At 41.0% G+C, this 25,125-nt stretch overlaps 2 protein-coding genes across 11 annotated transcripts in view; both read left to right on the forward strand.

Moving 5' to 3' along the window:
• The first annotated feature begins 4,453 nt into the window (after positions 1-4,453).
• The window catches only part of CPNE1 (copine 1), a 35,331-nt gene continuing 14,659 nt past the window's right edge, over positions 4,454-25,125 (forward strand). Inside the window, exons 1-2 of one of the 10 annotated variants that reach the window (XM_057703956.1) lie at positions 4,541-4,624; positions 9,955-10,007. Coding sequence is in view for 2 of the 10 variants with exons in the window: in XM_057703952.1 (XP_057559935.1) it covers positions 5,426-5,490; positions 9,923-10,007 (150 nt within the window). In the remaining 8 variants the exon portion in view is untranslated. Of the gene's footprint in view, positions 4,625-5,360; positions 5,491-9,922; positions 10,008-12,611; positions 12,750-14,289; positions 14,424-25,125 lie in introns of those variants that run through there. The other 9 variants (XM_057703955.1, XM_057703952.1, XM_057703959.1 and 6 more) reach the window with 9 other exon arrangements.
• RBM12 (RNA binding motif protein 12) lies at positions 12,629-15,944 on the forward strand. The gene has a single exon (XM_057703949.1). It carries the CDS (start codon positions 12,629-12,631, stop codon positions 15,443-15,445), a length of 2,817 nt encoding a protein of 938 aa, XP_057559932.1. The 3' UTR covers positions 15,446-15,944.

Here is a 25,125-nt window from a genome sequence, read left to right on the forward strand (position 1 = left end):
ATTATTGCCGCGGAGTGTGGTGATGGGGCTGGCAATGGGAGTGGTAAAAGAATTGACCCAGACAGAAGTGAAGGTAGAAAGCGAGATTTATTGAGTACACTGTAAGGGAGCAGTGGGCAAGACCAAGAGGGGGTCTGCGCCCTGGGGGAGAGAAACTGGGCTTCTTTTATGGTCTCTTCCGGCCACCCTTGGGTGTCAAGGGCATTTGTTCCTGGGGAGGGGCCCTTGGGGCTTGGGGGCCTCCCGGTGGTGAATGGGGCCTTTGAGTGGGGGATGGCCCTCCCCCTTGAGGGAGAGAGGGGCAGTTCTGTTTCCAGTGGCCACGCTGCTTTGCAGTTAGGACAAGGCCCCAGAGGCTTGGAACATGCCCGACTGAAATGCCCTGGCTGGCCACCGTGGAAGCAGGAACGGGCCAGGGTGGCTGTCCCGTTTGGTTGGCTGGGATGAGCCATGGAGGTGCCTGGAATGGAGGCGGAGCTAGCAACTGCAACTGCCATATATTGGGCCTGCCGTTTATCTATTTCATCTTCCAGTTCAGCCCTCTAGGCTGTTGAGGCCTCCTCCCAGTTATTAAAGACCTTGAAGTCCGTATCCAATAGGACGGCGAAGGGCACTTGGGGTCCCTGTTCAAGTGTTTGGAGTTTTGTCTGATATCAGGTGATGCTTGGCTGATAAAGTGAGTGGCCAGAACAGCTAGTCCCTCTGGACTCTCAGGGTCTGGGTTTGTGTATTCATGCATAGCTCCAGCTAAGCGGGCTTGAAATAAGACAGGGTTTTCAGAAGGGTCCTGGGTTATTTCACGAAGTTTGTTGTAATTTACTGGCTTGATGACAGCCTTTTTCATCCCCTCAGTTAAGCAGGTAATCATGTAATCTTGGCGGCCTTGTCCTCGTGTAGGCCCCTTGTCGGTGGCTTGTGTGTCCAGTTTGCTGTCGGGAACGGCCTCTGTCCCAGGTGGATGGGCATTGTCAGGGGTGCGGGCATGTGTTTCATCTGCCCAGGCCCACCTAGGGACCAAATACGGGACTCTTCCTCCAGGATACAACTGGTGGTCAAGACGACATAGATGTCCTGTCAGATCAGATCAGAAGCCACCATGAGTCCTCTGAATTCCCAAATAAAATTGGTCGAGTTCTGACTAAAAGATCCCAATTTAGTCTCAATCTGTGACGTCAGACATAGGCAAGGGGACATGAACTGGAATAGTGCCCTTTTCTCCATTAGCCACCTCAGGGAGAGGCAAAAGATTTTCAGGGGGCTGAGGGTGTTCAGATAATGAGGCACCTGAATGGGGGTGGGAAGGTGAGAGGGTGTCAGGGCAGGGAGGAGGAGCGGTGGGAGAGGGAGCAGGTTGAAGAGGAACGTGTGAGAGATTAAAAGAGGGATCTTTGAGAATATCAGTGTCAGGCTTGGGAGGGCAGAATTTGGGGAGGCATGTGTGACAGGTGTGTCGTAACTTGGGGTTTTGTGACAGAGCCATGAAGGCCTGAATGTAGGCGACCGTAGAGTCCTTCCCAAGTTTACGACAAAAGAGATTGAGCTGCAAGATGCTGTTACAGTTTAGGGACCCATTGAGGGGCCAGACCTCCTGACCCGGAAACAAATATTGGGGAGAGTTTGGAAATCAAATTTAGGACCTTTTTTTTTTAGCCGTGCTGGGTGGCTTGTGGGAGGCTTTTGGGATCTTAGTTCCCTGATCAGGGATTAAACCTGGGGCCACAGCAGTGAAAACACAGAGTCCTAAGCGCTGGACCGTCAGGGAACTCCCAAGTCCAATTTTTAAGAATACATACCAAAGGCGAGTCAGAAGGAATAGAGGGTGTTAGGCCCATATTGTACCTTAACCAGGCGCAGCATCTGCCCAAAAGGCATCCCTAGAAAGAGACAGGCCTCTGCTGTGTCCACGAGGGACTCGAGGTTGCGTTCTACACTGGGGTGTCCCCCGAGCATAAAGGACCTCTGGTGGTGCACTCTGTCTAACAGCGGCCTCCTGACCGGGTTTTAGGTTCTTGGAAGAGTTGCCTCAGCCAAGATGTGCACTCCCTGGTCTCCAGGGAACTCAGGCCATAGGCAGTGTTGAAGAAGCTAAAAGATCTTTTCCAAAACATACCTCACCTCTTAGGGCAACAGGGAGTCAGAGTCCCTTCCCAGAGGCCTTCGCCTCCCACCGAGAACTAGCACCCTGCCCCCCCCTTAATTGCCTGGAGTCAGTAGGCTGATCGCTAGGTGGTGGAAGATGGATTAGAAAGGACGGAGAGAGGAGAGAGAGGCACTCCCATACGGGCCACCAAAATGCCCCAGAGTGTAGTGATGGGGCTGGAAACCTCAGGTAGTAAAAGAACTTACTGAGCCAGGGAATTCTCTGGCGGTCAAGTGGTTAGGACTCTGAGCTTCCACTGCAGGGGGCAAGGGTTCTGTCCCTGATGGGGGAACTAAGATCCCACATGCAGCGGTGCAGGGGTTGGGGGTGGAGGAATTTACCGAGCCAGAAGTGAGGGTACAAAGCGACATTTATTGAGTACACTGCAAGGGAGCAGCAGGTGAGACCAAGAGGGGGTCTGCCCCAGGGAAGAGAAACTGGGCTCTTTTTATGGTCTCTTCTGGTTACCCTTGGCTTAATGTTCCACCCATACAGTGGTTAGGGCTGGCGTGTCCTAGCTTTATTTTCTTGGAGTGCCAACTGCTTGTGACTGCTGGTAATTTCCGCTGGGGGAGGGTTCACTTGTCTTATCTTGAAAGGACCTCCCCAGCCTGAGATGGCTGTTCTATTGTTAAGCTCCACAATTATTTCATTCTTTTTTATAGCTGAGTAATATTCCATTCCATTAACCCTGGCAGTCCAGTGGTTAAGATCCTGGCTTCCATTGCAGGGGGCACAAGTTCTCCCCGGCGGGGGAACTAAGATTCTTGCATGCCATGTGGTGTGGCAAAAAAAAAAAAAAAAAAGCACAGGGGTGCATGTAACTTTTCAATTTAGAATTTTGTTTGGGTATATGCCCAAGAGTGGGATTGCTGGATCATATGGCAACTCTATTTTTAGTTTTTTAAGGAACTTCCATGTTGTTTTCCATAATGGCTGCACCAATTTACATTCCCACCAACAGCATCACACATAGTTTAAGTATTTTATTTTGAATATATATTTGAATGTGTATACAGGTTGCAAATGTATTTCTCATGTGAGTGATAGTCAAAAAAGTTTGAAAGCCACTAAGCTAACGTATGGCGAATGCAGATGGATAAGGGAAGGAGGAAATGGAATTACAGACGTTTTTTTGAATATTTTTTTTATTTTGAATAATTTTAGATTTAGAGAAAGGTTGCAAAGGTAGTAGAGTTGCACATCCAGCACCCAATTCCCTCTAACTTTTAACATTTTACATAAAACTATAGTACATTGTCAAAACTAAGATTGACGTCTGTCCATTAGTATTAACTAAACTTCAGATTTTATTCCAATTTCACCAGTTTTCCCACTAATGTCCTTTTTCTGCTCCAGGATCCAATCCTGGATACCACATTGTATTTAGTAGGCTTTGTTTTTAAATGCACTATATTATACCTATAAAGAGTATATATAATGAAGTAAATACAGATTCGGTTAAAAGTGTGGCCTGGTTTTTTATTTTTAATATGTATTTATTTGGTTGCGATGGGTCTTAGTTGCAGCAGGTAGATTCCTTAGTTGTGGCATGCGAAATCTCAGTTGTGGCATGTAGTTCCCTGACCCAGCACCCTACACTGGGAGCACAGTTTTATCCACTGCACCACCAGGTAAATCTCTGACCTGGTTATTTTAGTCACACTCAGCTAGCACCAGGCTAGTCTGCTGCATAAATCTTTCCCAAACTTGTGGAGAGTTGTGGGGATTTAGTCCCTGATTTTGTCAGTCAATTGACTCCTCACTTTCTGCCTTAGAAGATTAGTTCAATTATGGTAACATTAATCAAGAGAGAGGGTATAGGCAGGGGGAGTGGAGTCTGGGAGGCTTAAGACCAAAGCAGCATGAGAATAGTTTTTTCTGCAGTAAAATAATACTAAAGTGCAGCAGTGGAAGGATTAATGAGGACTGGTGGGTAAGACTCCCTGGATTGAAAATTTTAAATGGGAAAAAAAAAAGGATCAGATCTTGGTTCTTCTGTCAGGGCATCATCAGTAGAACTAGGCAGCATTTTGCGGTCCAGTTAATCCTCAACACAATTCTGCGAGGTAGGCAGTATTTCCCTCCTTTCCCAGAGGCTCGAAGAAGTGAAGCAACTGCACGAAGCCCAGCGCCAGATACCTGTACGGATTCTAAAGAGCAGCTACACTCCCCTACCGCGGAGCTAGCGCGCGACAGGAGCAAAGCTCCTCTTGCCGCAAACACGGGCAACTTCCGGGAGCTTCCAGAGGAGCTCCGCGCGCTTGCGCCGCCCCGCCCCGTGACGTCAACCACTCCGTCCCGCCCTTTCTGGAACGCGTTGCTGCTGAGCGGGCCGGCGGCCATCTTGTGAAGCGGCGAAGGAGGTGGTGGCTGCTCTGGGCTCCGGGAAGCCGTTCGGGCTGGGGCTGCCGGCCGCGGGGCGGAGGCACTCGCGCGGGGGGTAACTCGGGTCTGGGTTCGGGTGCCGCGCAGCTCTCCCCGGTAAGACTCCCGCAGCCCCGGAACGGGCGAGGCTGTGCGGGGCTCGAGCCGCCCCTTGTGGTCCGGGGCGGGGCCTTCGGAGGCCTCGGAGCCCGCCGCAGCGAGCGCCCTGCACGGAAGGGTCGGGGCATGGCTGCGGGGGGCCTGGGGCGCCACTTGCGCCTCTCGGTCCTGAGAGGATGCGAGGAGGACACCAGAGAGAAGTCTGCCTACCGACATGGGGACGAGGCCGTAGCGAGGACGCCCCCGTGGTCTGAGAGGGAGGAGGCCGGAGCTGGGTGGCCCAGCGGCCTGCGAACGAACGGGAGCTGCAGTGAAAACACACTACATCCCGCATGTGCACGATTCTCTCTGCCCCCACGTGGGGCAGAGATTATAACTGTGCCCCGCAGTGAGGAGATAACCGTAGTGAGGACACTCCCTCCACCGGAAGTGGAAAGGAGGCCTGTGGCCTACTAGAAAAAGGGGACTGCAATCTGACACACCCGTGGGGAGGGAGATGTAGTCGGTACTCTCCCGTGAGTGTAGGAAGGAAGTTAGAATTGGCCTCCTTGGCCTGAAGGTGGAGGGGGTTGCAGTGCAGTGCTTCCTTGGCCCAGCGTTGGGCGGGGCTTACCCTCCGGGGCGTCGTTAATTTGAGCAGTCGGCCCCGGTAGCGTGGGGGTGAGTCCGCCTCCCCAGCCTCTCAGGATTGGAAGATGTTAGGCCCTTGGTCCCCGAGTAGGGAAGGGGCTGCTAAGAGCATCACCTTTACGTGTCCCTTGGGAGAGAGCCTCCAGCATCGAAGAAGGAGGAGATCCGATGGGATGTGGAGGCTGGGTGCTTTTAATGGAGCGTGAACTGAGTTTCTCTGTTGAAGGCTGGAGGTGATGCGGTAGTTTGCGGCCACGTGAAATGGGTGGGAGGGGCTTTGAGAATCTACAGGTTAGTGACGGGGATGGCCACTAGTGCAGGAGGCTTAGCTGCTAGATTGTAAATGCGGGGACTATATGTGTGCTCTAGTGTGTGCTTTATAGTGAAAAATTTGAGCTTCATTGAGGGTTACTCTGGGTTATTCGGCACTGAACGTGCCGAGAGTTGTATACTGAGAATAGCAGGCTGCGCAAGAGAGGTTTCTGGACCCCAAAACCCTCCTTGGCTCCGGGTTCCCAGAGATGACATAATGTAAATTGCGATAGTTGGCAGGAACCATTTTGTATTATTCAGGTAGGGTGATGCCAGTCAGTATTAGCTACTAAAAAAAATGTGAGTGCAACTGAAGGTTTTGTTGAAGGAGAGACATTACTATTTCTTTTAGAGCTTCTTGCTTCAATAGTTTTTAAATGGTGTAATTTTTCTAAAATGCAGTACAAGCAACATGAATTGCCTTGGAATTTGTTACCTAGTTTACATTGTTAATGCATTTCCGAGCATTTGCAGTTGAAAAAAAAATCCTAGAAGTCTGGACATATGGGCCGGCCTTGTTGCGTTTTGTTTCTTAATTATAGAAATATAATACCAGACTGGTTGTACTTTTTGAAATTTGGTAGTTTTGATAGCGTGGAGGATTTCTGGCTTTAGTGGAAGGAAATTGTGTTTAGGCATTTTCCAACTGTTACAAGTGGTTAAAAATTTTATGGTAATCTTTGAAGAAAATGAAATGTTTGGTGTGTTTATATAAAAGTTGAGGATGTGCTTAGTATTATTACTGGAAAAAATTTCTAATGACACAGGGAATGCATTTTCATATCGCCTTTATATGCTTGATCATATGTTGATTATTTTGTTTATGGATTGTAATGCATAATTTCAATTTTTCTTATGTTCATATCTGTTAGGTGAAAAATGTGAAGCTTTAGAAACCATCGTGGTAGTTACTTGGAACATATTGTTATGTGCTAATACTAGAAAACTTAAGGCTTCTTTCACTTTCTTTGACGTACCAAATGACTTGATTTTTGCATAAGTTTGGGGGTTGTTGGTACAATTTTTAGATGTGAAACTTGATTTTGTGGGCCAGTGTGTTCCAGGTGCTGAAATCCAGTGACACCATTCATGATGTTTTTATTCCATTTTGTAGATAGTCACGCCATCATTTCAATTGAATATTTTCTTCTGTAGATGAGGTAGGAAGAACCTCTGACTGTAATGGTTGCACAAAAGATGTTTTTAGATATCCCTCCCTAAAATGCAGGGACTGTCGTCCATTTCTGTAATCTTCTGCTTGGCCCATAAGTGCTTGATAAATGTTTGTGGAATAAGTGAATATTGTTAAGTGTTTTAGGTAAACTAAGAAAAATCACTCAATATATACTTTTATCGGATTTTACTACCACCACACATACCTTTTGGTTTGCATAGAGTTTAGCTCATTAAGTTTAAAGTCTTAAAACCAATAGTGAGGGTGAATGTGGTTGGCTAGGTTAGAAGAAATATTGTTTCTTTGAAGTCTAAAACAAGTAAGATAATGAACATTTTTGTTGGCGTTTGGGGGGATTGAAAAATAACTTACTATTATAGTCTTTTTGGCAAGAGAATAAATATCTTATTAGAAATGTCTTGATTTGCTGCATTTGAGTACTGACTGGAGGTTAGTGGGAAAGTTGAGTAATATGCTATCAAAGGTTTATATCTCCCTCAGTGTCAGAAGAATTGTTTTATGAAGAACGGTCCCAGAACCTGAAATGCAATCCATTTGGGGATGGGGACAAAATTAAGTTGGTGAAGCTGTGTTTTTTTCCGTAGTGCATACCATAATGTGATTCTGCTGCTTGTAGCATTGTGCCCATTGTGATTAGTTCTCTGTTGCTTATCTCTGGTGAACATTTGAAGGGTGCTGATTTTTGTTTCTTTTGAATCTGAAGAACTTAGGTCTGCTGTACCCTGGTTCTTGATGATCAAAGAGATTACTGAACAAAATTAAAATTCACTTTTGGATATTTATTACCAAATGAAGAGTGGAGATGGTCAAGTTCTGGTTTATGCCTTGGCTTACTGGTAAAGAGGATTGTCATCAGACATTTTATCCTGAAATTCCAAGTTTTTGGAATGGCTAGTATATAAGAAAATCTGTCTTGTCCTAATAATATGCCAAGTTTTTGTAGCAGATATTTGTAATTGTGCATGTATCTGGTATTTGTAAAGTGGAAACAAAGCCACTGTGGATTAATTCTCAAGATAAAGTACAAAAGCATACTAAAGCAAGCTTCTTGTTTTAAATCTTCTGAAATATATCAGTGGATTTAATTTGCAAATCAAGCCCATTTTCTCTTTCTGTTATGCTCCATGAATAGGTAAAACATGTATTTTAGATGTTTTGTTGCTTAGAATTGTTTCATTTGTTTCAGTCTTTTCTTTCTAAAATACACCAAAGCTTAAAGGTGATTGGAGTGAATTTTTCATTTTGGTATCCTACATTCAGTTGCTAGCTGACATTTAATACATAGGAATAAGTAGGTTCCTGGAAAACAGTAATACTTCTCTTAAATTATTGTGCCCCTTTCAAAGTGAGGTGTTGAAAACAAAAGTACTTTAGTTTTCAATTTCTATTTGAAGGAAGAGGTGTAACACCAAGAGTTGTGAAGTTCTGGCTTCTAGCCTGAGTTTTCTGTGTACTTCCTTTGGTATGAGGTGGGATTTAGGTTCCCCTTGTGCTGAAATAGAAAAGTTTAACAAATTTATCTCTAGATTGATTTTGTACTTTTAATTGAACAGATTGAACTTGGGATTTGCTGAATTCACCTGGGACTTTCAGCTTTTCTCCTTGTTCAGTAATTTCTGTCAACCCTGTAAACATTTTTGGGAGTAGACCTAGCATGTTCTCTTTGGACTTAACTGGCTGACCCCGAACTTGTTCCTCTCCAGTGAATATATGGTACCTTCTTGGATCTGGAAGGGAAGAGGCTGAGGAAACTGTTTCCTTTACCTTAAGGGCACGCCCCACACCAGACCCTTTGAATTGGAATCTTTGATAGGAATCATCACAAGTGCTTAACTAGAAAATTACCCTGGTTCTAAGGCTCATAGAGTCAAACTTGTACATTTAGAAAAAAATATTGTGATAATTCATGCTCTTCCTTGTTGAGCATAAACTTTATGTAAAACAAACTTTCTTCTGTTTTTACATTTCCCTTTGTGACCCGTTAGTTAAACTACTAGATGTGGCTTTTTTTTTTTTTTTTAAATGAAGGCTTAAAATTCTAGATTTAATTAGGGTCGATTGTACAGCATTTAAAAGATTAACACAATGCTCTTGGCTTCTGAAGGTGTTGTTTATAACATATAGCATAGTTTTTTGTGGCTAAACAATCGCACCCTTCTTTAGTAATTTGAGTGGTTGTCTAGATGATGTTTAGCTTGTTCTTTAGAAAAGTTTGGAGTAATACTAAAACTTTTGAATATGTCTTACTTTCTAATGATAAATATTAAGCTCAATGGTGGTATCTTGATCTTTAAAGATAGTTAAAAATAAGCATCATTATTCCAGTAGGCGTCTATGGGTAGTCTTAATACCTAACAGTGACAGTTTTCTTCTACTCTTTTGAGTTGTCTAATCATTTGGTCATATAAATTGCTTGTGAATTGTTTATAATTTCACCAGTTTGGGAGAAATTCCAGTGAAAGATGAGTGACCTGTTCTTACTTTGGAAGTACTCTTAATATGCCGGGCTTTTTTTTTTTTTTTAAACAAGTTTCTTGGAACCATTTTGGTATTAGAAGAAAAAAGAACTTTCCCTTAATATTTTGAACTCTAGTGGTTTTAACTAGGAATTAGTCCTTATAGGCCAGAACTTTCACTTCATTTATGTTTTTTTTGTTGTTCGGTTGCTATTTTGGTGCAAAGGAAAATATGTTGAAAGAGTAATTGCAGTAAATTTCCATGAATACCCTTGAATTGATGACTTAATTTGTCCAGGAACTGTTACTGTGTGAACTTGTGCATTTTCATCAAAATTTTGGTTGGAACCTGAGGAAGTAGGTCACAGTTGGACTTGTGTTATGGAATTTTCTGGACTGGTTTACTCCTCAAGTGATTTCAAGCAATTATCAACCGTGAAGCCGATCTTTATGACTGTTTTAGTTTCCGATTGATTCATTCTTGATGTTGTAAATATATAATGTTTTGAGAGAAAGCAGTACCAAATAATAAACGTGTGGGATTTTGGTACATGTCTTTTTTTTTTCCCCTAATACATCGTAATGACGTACTCCGTACTCTGGTGGTTTCAGACTCGCCTTCGTAATATACAGTTCAGTGTGGCCTGTGCGTGTTTTGTGTTTCCTGCATTGATTTTTGCCTCCATTTATTCTCTATTGCAGTCTAAAAGTTGGTTTTAATTGGTTGCCCACAGGATTGACTTGGCCTCTACTTCTTGTTAAGAAAATACATCTCTTGTTTTATCAGGTAAGAGATTTTGCATAGAGGGTTTGTTTTTATACAAAATAAAATGAGATACATTATTAAATAACATGAAAATATGTGTAACAACTGAATTGTGGTTTTTTGTTTTTAAGAAGCTTATTTGAGGGATGGGAGTGGGGTGGACTGGGTGTCTTGAACAGCTGGTTGCTTCCTTTGGGAGTCAGTTATCTATAGATGCATTTCCCCTGCTGAATTCCTGATTACTCGGCAGTAAGTAGCTGTTTTTTTCCTCAGTAGCATTCTAGACTAACTACAAATATGGATGCTTGTTATTGGTATGGTTTTTTAATATTCCTTCGTGAAAGAAGTATGGAAAATGGGTTATATGTTGTAGAGTACAAATTGACTTTAGGTGGAACCTTAGTGATTGGAATCTAACCCTCTTGTTAAATAAATAAGGTAGGCTCAAGCAAGATAGGTTGAAATGACTCATCTGTCAAACAGGTACTTTGTAGCAGAATAGCAAATCTTCAGTTCACCTTTTTCAGAACCTAAAAACTTTGCCTCTTTAGATGACTTTATGAATAAGTCTTGTGCACTGCTTTGGTTTACTCAGCCCTTTTCTAGATGGTAATCTGGGCAGACTTTTAATATCATGTTTTCACATATGCCTTGTACAGACTTACACTAAATCCCTTCCCTCAGCAGCAAATGATTTGAAGACTTAACTGTGTATGTCACTTTATCCCTGTGTTTAATTCTTGGGACCATATCAAATTCCCGTTTTATTGTCCTAATGCAAACTAGCATCTCTCTCTTGCTCTCGAGTTTTGGGGATCTAGATTACCCATGATGTTTCCCCCAGTTAGTGATTAAGAGATTTTTTGAAGTTGAACGAAATGCTTTGCGTATAGCCAGTATTCTAGAGTTAGTAAGGAGTGAGAATTTGATTTAATGAATCAGAACCTTCTTGATGAACTTCTTATAGACTGCTAAATAGTAAATAAAGGCAAAAGAGTCTGTTGGTGTGATGTTTTTAGTATTAATTTTTCTTATTGACCCTTGCAGACCAAAAATGAAACGCTTCCCCCGCCCCTTCCCAAATTTCTAGCATTTTATGTGGTTTCGTTTTCTGTTTGTCAGTCCATCTTTCTGGATTAAATTTGAAGGTGGCTTTTATTTTTGTGTATGTGTGTGTGAGAAAAGTGTCAACGCCAAACAATATATTTCTCTTTTGTGTACAGCAATTGTCATATTGAGATACAATTGGAGATTTTGTTGCCTTAAATTAGTATTCATGTAATATTTGACATTGAAAAACTGCTTTAATGGAGTTATAGAATTCTCAGCAGTTGCAGCAGGAAACTTTGCTCTTCTAATGTTCTCGTTTGAGAAGTGATGAAACCAAAGCTCAAATAATTTATAATTTCCCTAAGATCACAGAGCCAGTTTAATAGGTTTATATTTAAAAGTTGATTTTTAAAATGGTTTGGAAAATATCCTATATTGTTGACCACATAAGTTTCAAATTAATATTTTTTTTCAGTTGCAAGAATTTGTTTTGGATCACTTTACAAACAGCTGCCCTTGCATTTATTAGAATCCATATGAACTGAAATTTTATTTAAGTCTGGGAGAAACTTTTCTTTTTTGATTATATCAAAATGGACATTATCTACAGAGATTAGTGAGTACCCAGAAATTCCACAGGAGTTATGTTGAATAAAGCTCGTACACTAGTTCAAAAACAAAAAAATACCTCTTTTTCATTATCAGCCCTCCCCTGTGGGATAAACAAGACTTTTTATTAAATGGAGGGTTTGAGAATGAGTCTTTGGACCTGAGTTTTAATTAAAACAGCCATGGTGAATGGCACTGTAATCATGTTCTACTTTTTGGAGTGATGACTACAAGTAACTAATATTTTGGCTATTTTACTCAGTATTTCTCTTGGATACTTAGTATGTATTAACCTTATATGTAATATATAATTCCATATGTCATTTTGTTTAATAAATCTATTTCTTTAATAAAGAAAACTGTTTCATTCTACTATGAAAGATGGAATCAGTTCTCATTTGAGACTTGAATCTGCATAGTGTTAAGTATTATTTGAAATTCATTATTATTTCAGCTTTGTTTCTGTTGTTGTGAGATTGTCATACAAAATGCCGATAATTCTACAGAGTTGTCAAGTTTATAAGGAAGATGCTGAGCCAGTTTTAAATATTAACTTTGATACATCCTTTGTATGTTTTCTTCTGTAGATTGTTAAACTTTGTTTCCTGATTTGACTTACACATTCCTTTTAAATCTTATTGAATAATTAGTGGTCTGAATGATGATATAATTGGTGATTTTCCTGTCCTATGGTTGTTTTTTTCCTGAAACTTTTGAGTCTTGGGGCTGAACTTCTAATTGTTTTCAGAATTAATGCCTTTTGGATGTTGAAATTGGGTTTTACATTGTAAATGGCATAAATGTTGAGTTTTTAGGATATCCAAATATAAAAAACGACATTGCTTGTGATAGTTTGAGGGAATACTTGAGGGCCTCATATGGTAGATGGTCGTTCTTGTAGCTGAAAACTTGGTGTGATAAACAGGAGTCTGACCTGGCCGTTGCCTTTTCTCATCTGCAGGTGTGTGTGGTTTCAGCGCAGCATGGCTGTGGTCATCCGTTTGCAAGGTCTCCCAATTGTGGCGGGGACCATGGACATTCGCCACTTCTTCTCTGGATTGACCATCCCTGATGGGGGCGTGCATATTGTAGGGGGTGAACTGGGTGAGGCTTTCATCGTTTTTGCCACTGATGAAGATGCAAGGCTTGGTATGATGCGCACAGGTGGTACAATTAAAGGGTCAAAAGTAACACTGTTGTTGAGTAGTAAAACGGAAATGCAGAATATGATTGAACTGAGTCGTAGGCGTTTTGAAACTGCCAACTTAGATATACCACCAGCAAATGCTAGTAGATCAGGACCGCCACCTAGTTCAGGAATGAGTGGCAGGGTAAACTTGCCTACGACCGTACCCAACTTTAATAATCCCTCACCCAGTGTAGTTACTGCCGCCACTTCTGTTCATGAAAGCAACAAAAATGTACAGACATTCTCCACAGCCAGCATAGGAACGGCTCCTCCAAATATGGGGGCTTCCTTTGGGAGCCCAACATTTAGCTCAACCATTCCGAGCACAGCCTCTCCAATGAACACAGTCCCACCTCCACCAATTCCGCCAATCCCAGCGATGCCATCTTTGCCACCGATGCCATCCATTCCCCCAATACCAGTTCCTCCTCCGGTACCTACATTGCCTCCTGTGCCTCCTGTGCCCCCAATCCCCCCAGTCCCTTCTGTGCCACCTATGACCCCACTGCCACCCATATCAGGCATGCCACCCTTGAACCCGCCGCCTGTGGCGCCTCTACCTGCTGGAATGAATGGCTCTGGAGCACCTATGAATCTGAACAATAACCTGAACCCTGTGTTTCTGGGTCCATTGAATCCTGTTAACCCTATCCAGATGAACTCTCAAAGCAGTGTGAAACCACTTCCCATCAACCCTGATGATCTGTATGTCAGTGTGCATGGAATGCCCTTTTCTGCAATGGAAAATGATGTCAGAGATTTTTTCCATGGGCTCCGTGTTGATGCAGTGCATTTGTTGAAAGATCATGTAGGTCGAAATAATGGGAATGGATTGGTTAAGTTTCTCTCCCCTCAAGATACATTTGAAGCTTTGAAGCGAAACAGAATGCTGATGATTCAACGCTATGTGGAAGTTAGTCCTGCCACAGAGAGACAGTGGGTAGCTGCTGGAGGCCATATCACGTTTAAGCAAAGTATAGGACCTTCTGGACAAACCCATCCCCCTCCTCAGACACTTCCCAGGTCAAAATCGCCCAGTGGGCAGAAAAGGTCAAGGTCAAGATCACCACATGAGGCTGGTTTTTGTGTTTACTTGAAAGGGCTACCATTTGAAGCAGAAAACAAACATGTCATTGATTTTTTTAAAAAGTTGGATATTGTGGAAGATAGTATTTATATTGCTTATGGACCCAATGGGAAAGCAACAGGTGAAGGCTTCGTAGAGTTCAGGAATGAGTCTGACTATAAGGCTGCTCTGTGTCGTCATAAACAATACATGGGCAATCGCTTTATTCAAGTTCATCCAATTACCAAGAAAGGTATGCTAGAAAAGATAGATATGATTCGAAAAAGACTGCAGAACTTCAGCTATGACCAGAGGGAAATGATGTTAAATCCGGAGGGGGACGTCACCTCTGCCAAAGTCTGTGCCCATATAACAAATATTCCCTTCAGCATTACCAAGATGGATGTGCTCCAGTTCCTAGAAGGAATCCCAGTGGATGAAAACGCTGTACATGTTCTTGTTGATAACAATGGGCAAGGTCTAGGACAGGCATTGGTTCAGTTTAAAAATGAAGATGATGCACGTAAGTCTGAACGCTTACACCGTAAAAAACTTAATGGGAGAGAAGCTTTTGTTCATGTAGTTACTCTAGAAGATATGAGAGAGATTGAGAAAAATCCCCCTGCCCAAGGAAAAAAGGGGTTAAAGATGCCTGTGCCAGGTAATCCTGCAGTTCCAGGAATTCCCAGTGTGGGAATGCCCAGTGCGGGAGTGCCCAATGCAGGAATGCCCAGTGCAGGACTGCCCAGTGCGGGAATGCCCAATGCGGGAATGCCTGCTGCAGGAATGCCTGCTGCAGGAATACCTGCTGCGGGAATGCCTGGTGCTGGAATGCCCGGTGTGGGAATACCCGGTGCAGGAGGTGAAGAGCATGCCTTCTTGACAGTAGGATCTAAGGAGGCCAACAATGGGCCTCCATTTAACTTTCCTGGTAATTTTGGTGGGTCAAATGCCTTTGGACCACCACTCCCTCCTCCAGGATTAGGAGGGGCCTTTGGTGATGGTAGGCCTGGAATGCCTTCAGTTGGAAATAGTGGTTTGCCTGGTCTAGGACTGGATGTACCAGGTTTTGGAGGTGGACCAAATAATTTAAGTGGACCAGGATTTGGAGGGGGCCCTCAGAATTTTGGAAATGGCCCTGGTAGCTTAGGTGGCCCCCCTGGCTTTGGAAGTGGCCCTCCTGGCCTTGGAAATGCCCCTGGGCATTTGAGTGGGCCTCCAGCATTTGGTCCTGGCCCTGGCCCTGGCCCTGGCCCAATCCACATTGGTGGTCCTCCTGGCTTTGGATCTAGTTCTGGAAAACCAGGACCAACAATAATTAAAGTACAGAACATGCCCTTCACTGTGTCTATTGATGAGATTTTAGATTTCTTTTATGGCTATCAAGTGATCCCAGGTTCAGTGTGTTTAAAATACAATGAAAAAGGTATGCCCACAGGCGAAGCTATGGTGGCTTTTGAATCTCGGGATGAAGCCACAGCTGCTGTCATTGACTTAAATGACAGACCTATTGGCTCTAGGAAAGTAAAACTTGTATTAGGGTAGCTGTTCACATCAGTTCTTCATAGGGTAGATATAGTCTTCATAGTGCTGTGATTAATGCATTCAGATTGTTTTCCTAGTGTTTCCAGGTTAGAACCTGTGGATTGTTTCAATTGCATATAGATTGGTTTCCATAACATAGAGCATTGGTTGACTGTTTACAGAAGACTCACTACCAGGATAAACATTGCTGTGTGTTACAGTAAAGCTGTCCGGAGAGAACACAAAAATGATCTTGGCATACCATTAGAGAAACCATTTGTAAAACACAAATGACCACATAAAGCTTATCAAGGAGTCTAGATTGGTTTTGTTTTATACCATATGGGATGAAGAAAATAGAAATGTCACTAGAGCTCATTAAGGGTGCTCTTGCCAGCTGCTGAAAAATAGAAGCTGGCTACTCTTGAAATTTGGTTTAAAGCTGGACAGATTTGCTTTGTTATAGGGTCAAAGCTTTGTCTAAAGTCCTCATTTTCTTTTAAAACTGAATAAAATCTCTGTATACAGATTCACTGTATGTACCTTTATTGCTTCTTGAGGGTTCTTGCTGTATAGACAGTCCTGCTTCTGAAGTTGCTGCTTTGTTTGCCTAATTGACTCATTTGTAAATGAGCAGAATTGTTTTGTTGTTGTTTTTCTAATATGAAACTCCACACTTGGTTTATGCTATAACCTTGAAATTTGATTTCTGATGTCACACTTAAAACTGTGTGGATAAGACGTTTGCCACAAAAATAAAATATGGAGTCCTCTACCTACCAGAGCCTTTTTGGTTTGACCGCCAAGTTTTAGTTTAGTCAGTTTAAAAATTGTCCATGTTGTTTGGATGGCATCGAAAATTAGAAACCACTTTTAATAATCATTGTTTAAGATGCCTGATTTGAAGTCCTGCCCAAGATGGATTCGTGTTCTGGCAATTTCCTTCTGTCCCAGATTTATGTGAAATTTTGACCTGTAACTAAACAAAAAGGGCCCATTCATAAGAAAGCATTATTACATATAGGTCTTTACAATTGAAGTTGAAATTGTTAGCTTTGTTAGCAGTAGTGTTATAGAATAAGAGATCCCTAAGCTGGTCCATAGATTGATATGTATTTAATCCTGTTACTTGGAGGCTTTTTGGTCTGGTTGTTTGATCAGGAGCCTGGTTACAAAAATTCTTTATACAGAGTATAAGTGCAGCTGCCAGAGGGGAGGGAATTGAGACTCCTTGCCCTTTCATACTCGTTGGCATTCAGGACACTAAGGCAGGAGGACCACATGGGTTCTGGTTGGTGAGTGTCCTTGTCATGAAAACATTTGCCTTACAACGTCCTGCTCACTGCCACAAAAGGCTCTACTTATAGTTACTTTTCTTCTTAGTTAAAATGCACTAAAGACGTGTCACATTATATTATAAACATGGAATGGGAGATTGGTGAGATATCATGAAAAACAAATTTGTCTTTTACATGGGCCTCTGTCTTGGTTTGAAACATCCCCAACATTTCCTGCAAATCATTGTACTTACAAAGGGGTCAGCCTTTTAAAAGTATTTTCTGTTGAAGAAGAATAGTGCCTTTTTGGTGTTGCAATTCAGTGGAACACTGAAATATAGCGTCGTGTAATTTAGAGTTAAGAGTGGCAACAGTTTCATTTGTGTGATAAGATTTGGAAAGCCTTTTCATCACTACAATCTTAGAGGATTGACGGTACAGGATTTTTTGTTTAGGGAAAGGATTATTTAGACTTTCAAAGAAAAAATGGCTGTGTTGTAGGTCTTGGTAATTCACGAATACAAATTTGCTTTGATAGATCACTAGATATTGCCTCCTCAACTAAAAAAGCAATATGATGTTTGTATATGCTGTTCAATTTAAGTTTTCTGTTAAAAGTAATCATTTTTCATTCCAAAGACAGAGTGCAGAAAACTTCAGCGCTGCTTGGGAATCTTATTTCAACTGCAGATTATTTTCCCCATTGGAAAGCTGACTATTTTCATTTTAGAAAAATGGGTTGTTTGAAGATGAAAGTCTTTTTATCTTTTTTCACAATTTATTTTGGTTATGTGTTCATACATTCTTATTAAATATTTCATATACTTTATTGCAACTACTTTGTTATTTCTACATTTTAGATAAATGCTGGAAAGGAAAACTTGACTTCATTGTTCATCAAATTAAATAAATTAAGAAAATAGTGGTTTGTGTAGAAATTGGAGAGAATTGTGTTTCATATTTGGTTGAATCACAACAGTGCTTCTCTTGTTGTGAAATGTAATTAAATGCTTTGCCCTCTGGAACTTGATTTTTGTGTATCTGAGACTTATTAACATAGTGCTAACTGCTAAGCATACTGTTCATCTTGTTCTGGGCATTGGAGTTTGAGTTTTTAAAAAATTCTTGAAAATGTGTTCTGTGAAACTACTCATACCTCTCTTCCTGCAAATTTTCTCATAAGAACTAGGTTTGGGGTGAAAATTTACGTTATTTTCTCATTTGCTTTGTATGGTATGAAGGATTTGTAAAGCTTTCTTCAAAGTGGTGTGTATTTGTAAACACTATCATGATATTTTCATTCTTATGTGTAAATTTTATTGCCTGTTTTTGGTGACTCTGACATTAATAGAAGAGAAACTTTTACGTTAGGTTTAAACTTCCCCCTCCCATTTTTTTGTTTGTTTTTTTAGTTTAAAGGGTTAGAGAAATCTACAAAATGTATTTTATAAATAAGCAAACTTGTAAACTTTTCCTGAACTTTAGTGAAACATTTAGTTTGTAAGCAAACTTTGGAGGTGTGTTCTGTGTTTCTACTGTAGTTTGGATGTATAATTATTAGTGGCTTTTTTTTTTTTTTTAATGCAACACTGTTAAGTGAAATGTCGTTTCTAGCCTTGTGCTCCAAGTTGTCAAAGCATTGATAGTGGAAATTCCATAAGGAAACTTTATTCAGAATTTCAGAGAGTAATATTCAGTGTAATTAGGTCAGTCTTAATCCAATGGATGAAAATCTAGGGCTGTGTATGGAAGTAAGCAAACATACATTTGGGGTGGAAATACCTTGGATAAAAATAAGGATGCACGAAAGCCTTAAACTCAAATTCCCTTTTATTGGATTCTGTCATTGTGTACAGGTGTGGGTCAAGTGTTTAAAAATAAATCCACTCATCAGTTGAACACTTTAAAAATGAGTAAAGAAGACGTAAAGTTGCTGCTAGTCAAATCTGGAAAGAATTTCTGGCAGTGATCACTTTTAAAAATGATTTCTTTTAAAAATCATTTTTAAAAATTATTTTATTGCAAACATTCAAATTGTTTTACTGGCAATTCTATAGTAGTCCAAACTTTAGAAACCAAACACAATAAAATGACTCGTTGCCGATATGGCCACACCATTGCCAGCAAATACTGCCTTGGCTTCATTCAGCAGAGATTTTTGTTTATATAGATGAAGTCTTGAATACTGTTCAATAAACTTGTCACGAAATAAAACAGGCTGATGCTTTTAATGCTTTAACTATACATGAGTACTCTACTGAGCTATACCATCAAGGTATTTTGGGGTTTTTTAAAAACTCCTGAAAATATTTTGTGCCTTTGGAAAGGTGGCTTTGGTGATCTTGAAGGTAACAATTGTTGCTTATCCTTGACTGCTAATGCTGAAGTGTGGAAAGAAGATATCTGGAACTGCAGGGAGGAATCTTGATTCTAGGTCAAATCTGTGGTATCTGCCTTTTCAGACTTATGTGTGTTTTGCTAGCAAGCCACTTCGTTATGTGGACTCAGAAAGAACTGGAAACAGATGCTCCTTTTCACAAAAGGAGTTTTAAAGGGGTTGTGAATTGTTTTTTACAAACTGATTACTTTAGGAAATGGGAAAGAAATCTTCAGAATACATTGTCAGCTGCACATACTTTTAAAGCTTTGTTTTTCTTTTTTGTTTACTTATTTGTTTTTGCATTAGTATGTGAGGTATTTGAGGTGGGGAAGAGGGAAGAGAAATCAAAAAATATTGCTGCTTTCTGACATTGATGCTTTGGTTTTGTCCTTTCCACGTTTGTTCAACTTCTACTGAACAAAGTAGCAAATAAAAAGTTTCCATAAACTCCACAGAGTCTCTTTTAAAAAAAAAAATCTGGATTGGATTTACAGAGAAATTAGTGGGCTGTTCCTTTTAACCAAAACTCTTGAAAAATGTTTGTAACTTTTATCTTTATCATGAAAGTTTTAGCCTGCATTTGAGTTTAAATACCCAACTTGTTTTAGAGGTTTAGACTAGACATAATTAATTCCAGGTAGTCGCTGAGCTGTTTTTAAAATTATGAGAGTTTGACTAAGCATATGAAAAATCACAGAGTGAAATCAGCTGCCTAAGGATGTCCAGAATGGCCTTTACCATCTTAAAGGGGTGGACTGTCTGCTAATATGTCTCCTTTTCTTGCTCGGGAGAGATCACTCAACTTCTGTAATTCATTGTTGTCTTTTTTCCACTGGTTTAGAGCACATAATCTATCCATTGTGTGCCTTGCCACCATTCTCCTTACCCCACAAAAGTAGAGCTTTTACAGGATATGGTAGAATCCAAACTTAGGGCTGTCCTTTTTAATAAAGAAATTGCTTGATAGCAGTTTTGTCTTTTTAGCATAAAATCTGTAGATCACATTGACTTACTGTACAATGTTCTAGAAAGAGTGTACTCTGTTGGTGGCACAATTCTCTGATGCTGTAGTGACTTTTCTGGGAGAACTCTTCTGTTCAGCAAATAAGCAAGCTCATCTCTTATTGGTACCTGCTCATGTACATCTTAATTCTTTACTGTGCTATTCCTGGATTTGTTCTTGGTGCCTTGAGCTATTTTGTGCCAGAGGATCTCACAAGCATCCCTAGAATATGGCTCCTTTTCTGGATCAACATAACTAGCAACAAGCAACTAAGGTGGCATTACTTTTCTACTTATTGCTCTACTACTGAAGGGGCAAAAAGCCACCTGATGCAAACATTGCAGCCCCGGGGACAGAAGGGCAGCACTCTAAAACTCTGGTGACAGGAAGGTAGTGCTTATTACCAGTATTCCTTGAATTCTGTCAAGAGTCCCAGGGCCCTCTCCCCAGTGAAAATGTTGAGCATTAGGTCATAGAGACAAAGCACACACCAGCTGTAGAGAAGTGGCTAAATAGCGCAGCAGAGCATTGGAGCTGGCACGCTAGCTGTTCTGGACATCTGGACTCTGATTTTAGTGACTTAAGTTTCATGCCATTTTTCCTAGTTAGCTGATGGCTTGCCATTTCATGTTGAGAGGAGGAGGTGACTATTTCGGGAAAATAAGAGCTATGACCAGCAAGAGAACATAATTCAATATGAACAGAGTCAAAGATGTTGAATAAGCATAACACAGCCCAATATTACAATATAATGAGCTATGCTCTGTTCAAACAGACTGCCCCTTGGTGTTTAATTCCCTCTCTGTTTTGATGTTGTCAGTTTTCCCCTTTTACCTGCTTATATATATAGTAAGCCTGCTGGTAACCAGCAGTATGAGTTTTATTTAGACTGAAGCCCCCTCACTGCTGTCTCTGTAGCCCTAACCTCCTAATTGGGGTGGGGTGTGTGTATGAGTTCACTCACGGCTCTTGATTAGTGAAATAAGATTTGTCACTTATGCATTTGTGCTACACATCAGATGTAACAACCATTGTACTACAAGTCACTTAAGTCCTTGAAGAGTGGGAAAGTCTTAAGGGTAAAGAAGTTCAGCTGCTTAAGGGGCTCTTAAATCATATTAACAGGTCCTGTTGCTTATTTCCTGATCTTTCTTTTGTTCCACACTTCCCCACATGTTGGGTTGCAATACAGAAAGCATCGTGTCCTTTACACATAACTCCTTTCTGTGGTGTGGACCCAGCAGGATCCCTCTGCTATAAATCTGACTTAAGTGGTGGAAAGACTAATGCATCTTTTACTTAGTGAAGTAGGACAGTTTCACATGGCTGTACAGCTTGGCCATAGTTGTAACCTGTGCTAATTAAATGTTTTGAGCGGTGTTGTACACCTAGCACTTACACATTGTGTTGAAAAAGGAAGTAAAAAACGATGTCTGTTCTTCAAAACTTTAGTCTTAAATAATAGAAGTAAGTACTTGTGTATGTACAAGAGTATACTCATGACCCACAGGACTAGATAAAGGGTTTCCTGGCCAGTTGCTAAATGGTCAGACAGAAATAAGCATAATGGAAGCCTTATGTGTAAGCCGAGGGAAGGTGTGATCTCTAACCAGTGTTCTTGGGGACACAATATTGTTAGTTTAGTAAAATGAAATGAGTGTGTGAGGGAGCACAGTGGCAGTATCTAAAATTGTGCCTGTCCTGAAAGCTCTTAAAGTTGTCCCATAACAGGATAGCTTTAGCTTCTGGCAGCCTAAGTGGCATGACTGAGCTGAATGGTCTGCAGGGCAGGCAGGCAGGCAAGGCAAGGCAAGGGTTGATTCTAGGGATATCCTGGCCTAGCAGAGGGATAGAACCTTTTATCTTTTTAATAATCTTTTGACTAGCTGCAAGATAACACTTTATAAACAAATGCTCTAAGAAGACATTCATAAATACCTCAGAATTACATGAATTTCCCCATCAATTTAACCACTTATATGCATAGTTGTGTACCTGAAATTCATTCCTTTGTGGTTTTAGATTGATTTGGGTTCTTATTCTTCTAGACCAGCACTGTCCAATAAATTTTCTCCAGTGGAAATGTTCTCACGTGCACTAATATGGTAATTAAATTTGAATAGCTGTGTGTGGCTAGTGGCTATTGTATTGAACAGTACAACTGTAGATGCACAATGCAGCAGCAGATTTTCTCTTCCGTGTCTGATTTTTGGAGATCTCCTTGTTAGGTAGCACTATCCAATAGAAATAAGAATCACTTGATGTCATTTTAAATTTTCTAGTGGTCACATTTATAAAAGGTTAAAAGAAACAAGTGAAATTTAAGAATACATTTAACATAGCATCATAAAGCAACTATACTCCAATAAAAATTTTACAGAAGAATATATTTAATTTAACCCAGTATATCTTAAATGTTGCAGTTTCAGCATATACTCAATATAAGATTTTTGAGCTATCTTAAATTTTTTTTTGTACTAAATTTTCAAAATTCAGTGAATGTTTTACAGTGCGTTGTGATTTGAAGTAAGCATATTTCAAGTGCTCAATAGCCACATGTGGTTAGGGGCTACCCTTTTGGATAGCACAGATTTAGAATATTAAAAAAGTTATTCCCTGTCATTTCTCTCTTAGTTCTGCTGCCTCTTTCAGCTGTTTCTTCACTTATGGGTGTTCAATTTTTGTTGCATTCCTTCTAACCTTTACCCCTCCTGTTGTAATTGCAGGTTTGTTTTGTTTTTGAGAACTTGCCTCAGTTACCTTTTTTATGGGCCACACTGGAGGTTAACTAGTATTGTCAAATTACTAATTCTGCACCATAAGCAGCCACAGAACTAGAATCTCTCCCCTCTTCCCCTGCACCCCATCCACAATGGCAAGTGGGCAAATTGGTGTGTGTCTGTAATGTAGTGTCTTTATTTTTGAAATCCTCTCTTTAATTTCTCAACTTCCCTAACATACGAATTCTGAAGATCAGCCCATGTTAAGATCTCCCATATATCCCAAGTAAATTTATTCCAGTGAGGGGGCTTGCATTATTAACAGTAGGTATGTTTTTTTTTTTTCCCCCTCAAGGTCTCTGGTCTGCTGCTTTGGCTCATTAATTCAGCACCTTTTGTTTATCACATTGCACACTGGAAATGCACAAGTTCTTGTTGATGCCCTTGCCCTGGAGATGCTGAGGAAGGTGGTCCAGTACTGTTGTCTTAGACACTGCAGGCAATAGAGAGGCAGTTGTCTCATTTAAAGAACATAGATTAAATATATAGATTCCAGCAGGGCAGGATGAGGGCAGAGGTGGCTGCCCAGTAGGTGTTCTTTGAAAATTTTGGTATAAATCACATTTTCCTGAGGCAAATTCTACTTTATTTGCTGTGTTTGTGCTTGATATTTAAAGTTTATTCCTTTGATTCCTTTGCCTTGGCAGACAAATAGGGAAATGTGTGGTGGATGCAGAATTATTTTTGATCTGTGTACAAGGTTCGTGTAAATCATGGAAAGAGGCCACATGAGCCTCACTGCTCTTTTAGTGGCCAAGTGAACTTCAGATTGAACTGGATTACAAGGTGTGAGCTGTTGGTAAAATGGGTGGAAATCACATCCTCAGGGAATCGAGTCATGGTTCATCCAAGTTACTGTGTGTCCCAGGACTAGTTATTTCCTTTCTCTGTCTTCAGTGGGATTAGTGGGATTAATTAACAAAATGGGATTAAGTTAGATAATCTCATTATATCCAGTTTTAAATTTCTGTGATTCTGTGAACCCATCCATTTTGTTTCTTTCTGGAAATCTGTAGTTGCTTTGAACCTTAAAAGAGAGGCCAGTGGAACTAAAAATTTTGGTCTGGCTCCTGCTCTATTGCTTTTTCTGAATATGATAGCAGTTCCAAACTTAAACTTGAGAATTTCATTAGGAGAGAAAAGAGGGAAGGGTCTTCATTTCCCTTTCTGGAGTTTGTTCCTTTCCTGCCAGTTCGGTCCTCTGGAGCAGGTAGACAAGGCATTCCTCCTGGGTGTCTCATCAACCACCAAGTAGATAATGATACTGTCAAAGGATCCATTTATGAGCACTGAAGAGAGGAGCGGTTAACACGTAGGGCATTTATGCTGGGTCAGGCAGGGGACACTTTCCATGGTTAGCCCTATTTAATTCTCTGTATTTAATAACCCTGTAAAGTTGGCATTATTATTATCCCCACTTTACAGATGGAGAAATCCAGGCAAAGAGAAGCAAAATAACTTGCCCAAAGTCTCACTGATAAGGGGTGAACAGAGATTATTCAGTCATCTGTCTGCATGACTCCAGAGGCAGAGCCCCTCCTTTCTTCAGTTGTTTCCGCCTCTCCCTGACTTTTGGCCTCTGGCAACACTCTTCTGTCATGGGTCCCAAGACGGCCGGGGAAGGGGCTCCAGCCTTGTGCCAGTGCTCCAAACGCTTATTTTGAAGTAAGAAGGTGGAGGCTTTGTTTAAGCACAAAGTCATGAGGAGAAAAATTTCTACTCCAGTACATTTCCACCTTGGTTGAAGGCCATGTGTTCCTTCTTGGTTTGCTTCCTTCCCCATATCTAATTCTCTCCTCAAGCTAGCTTCCCTTTGGAAAGTTGGACACAGGTTGGATTTGTCCATTTTTGGATAAGTCTTTTTGGGACATTGGAGTTGGATCAGTGGCTTCCAAACTTTTTTGACCTTTGTAGAATATAGCGGGATGGGAAACCCTGTGACGATTTACTATACTGTTATTTTCCTACTTTTTACTTTGTGTTAACATGCACATGTTAAGCTTTCTAGTATTGCCACATACTGCATGGCAGCCAGACTTCGTAGTATTATATGGATCTAAATCAAATTATTGCTTAAGATTTAGTTTATAAGCACAATTTTAGTAGCCCTTAATCATATGTATGAGTAAAGAATGTGTAATTTTGTAGTAAGGATTTGCATATTTGGTTCAGTTTGTGACCTCAGAGGACTGTCCTTGAGGCTGCGGATTTAAATTGGGAGTTCCTGAGCTATAGAGGGAGAGGCAGGGGTAGAGGTACTT

This window comes from Hippopotamus amphibius, chromosome 12 (genome assembly GCF_030028045.1).
Source record: "Hippopotamus amphibius kiboko isolate mHipAmp2 chromosome 12, mHipAmp2.hap2, whole genome shotgun sequence".
Classification (NCBI taxonomy): domain Eukaryota; kingdom Metazoa; phylum Chordata; class Mammalia; order Artiodactyla; family Hippopotamidae; genus Hippopotamus; species Hippopotamus amphibius.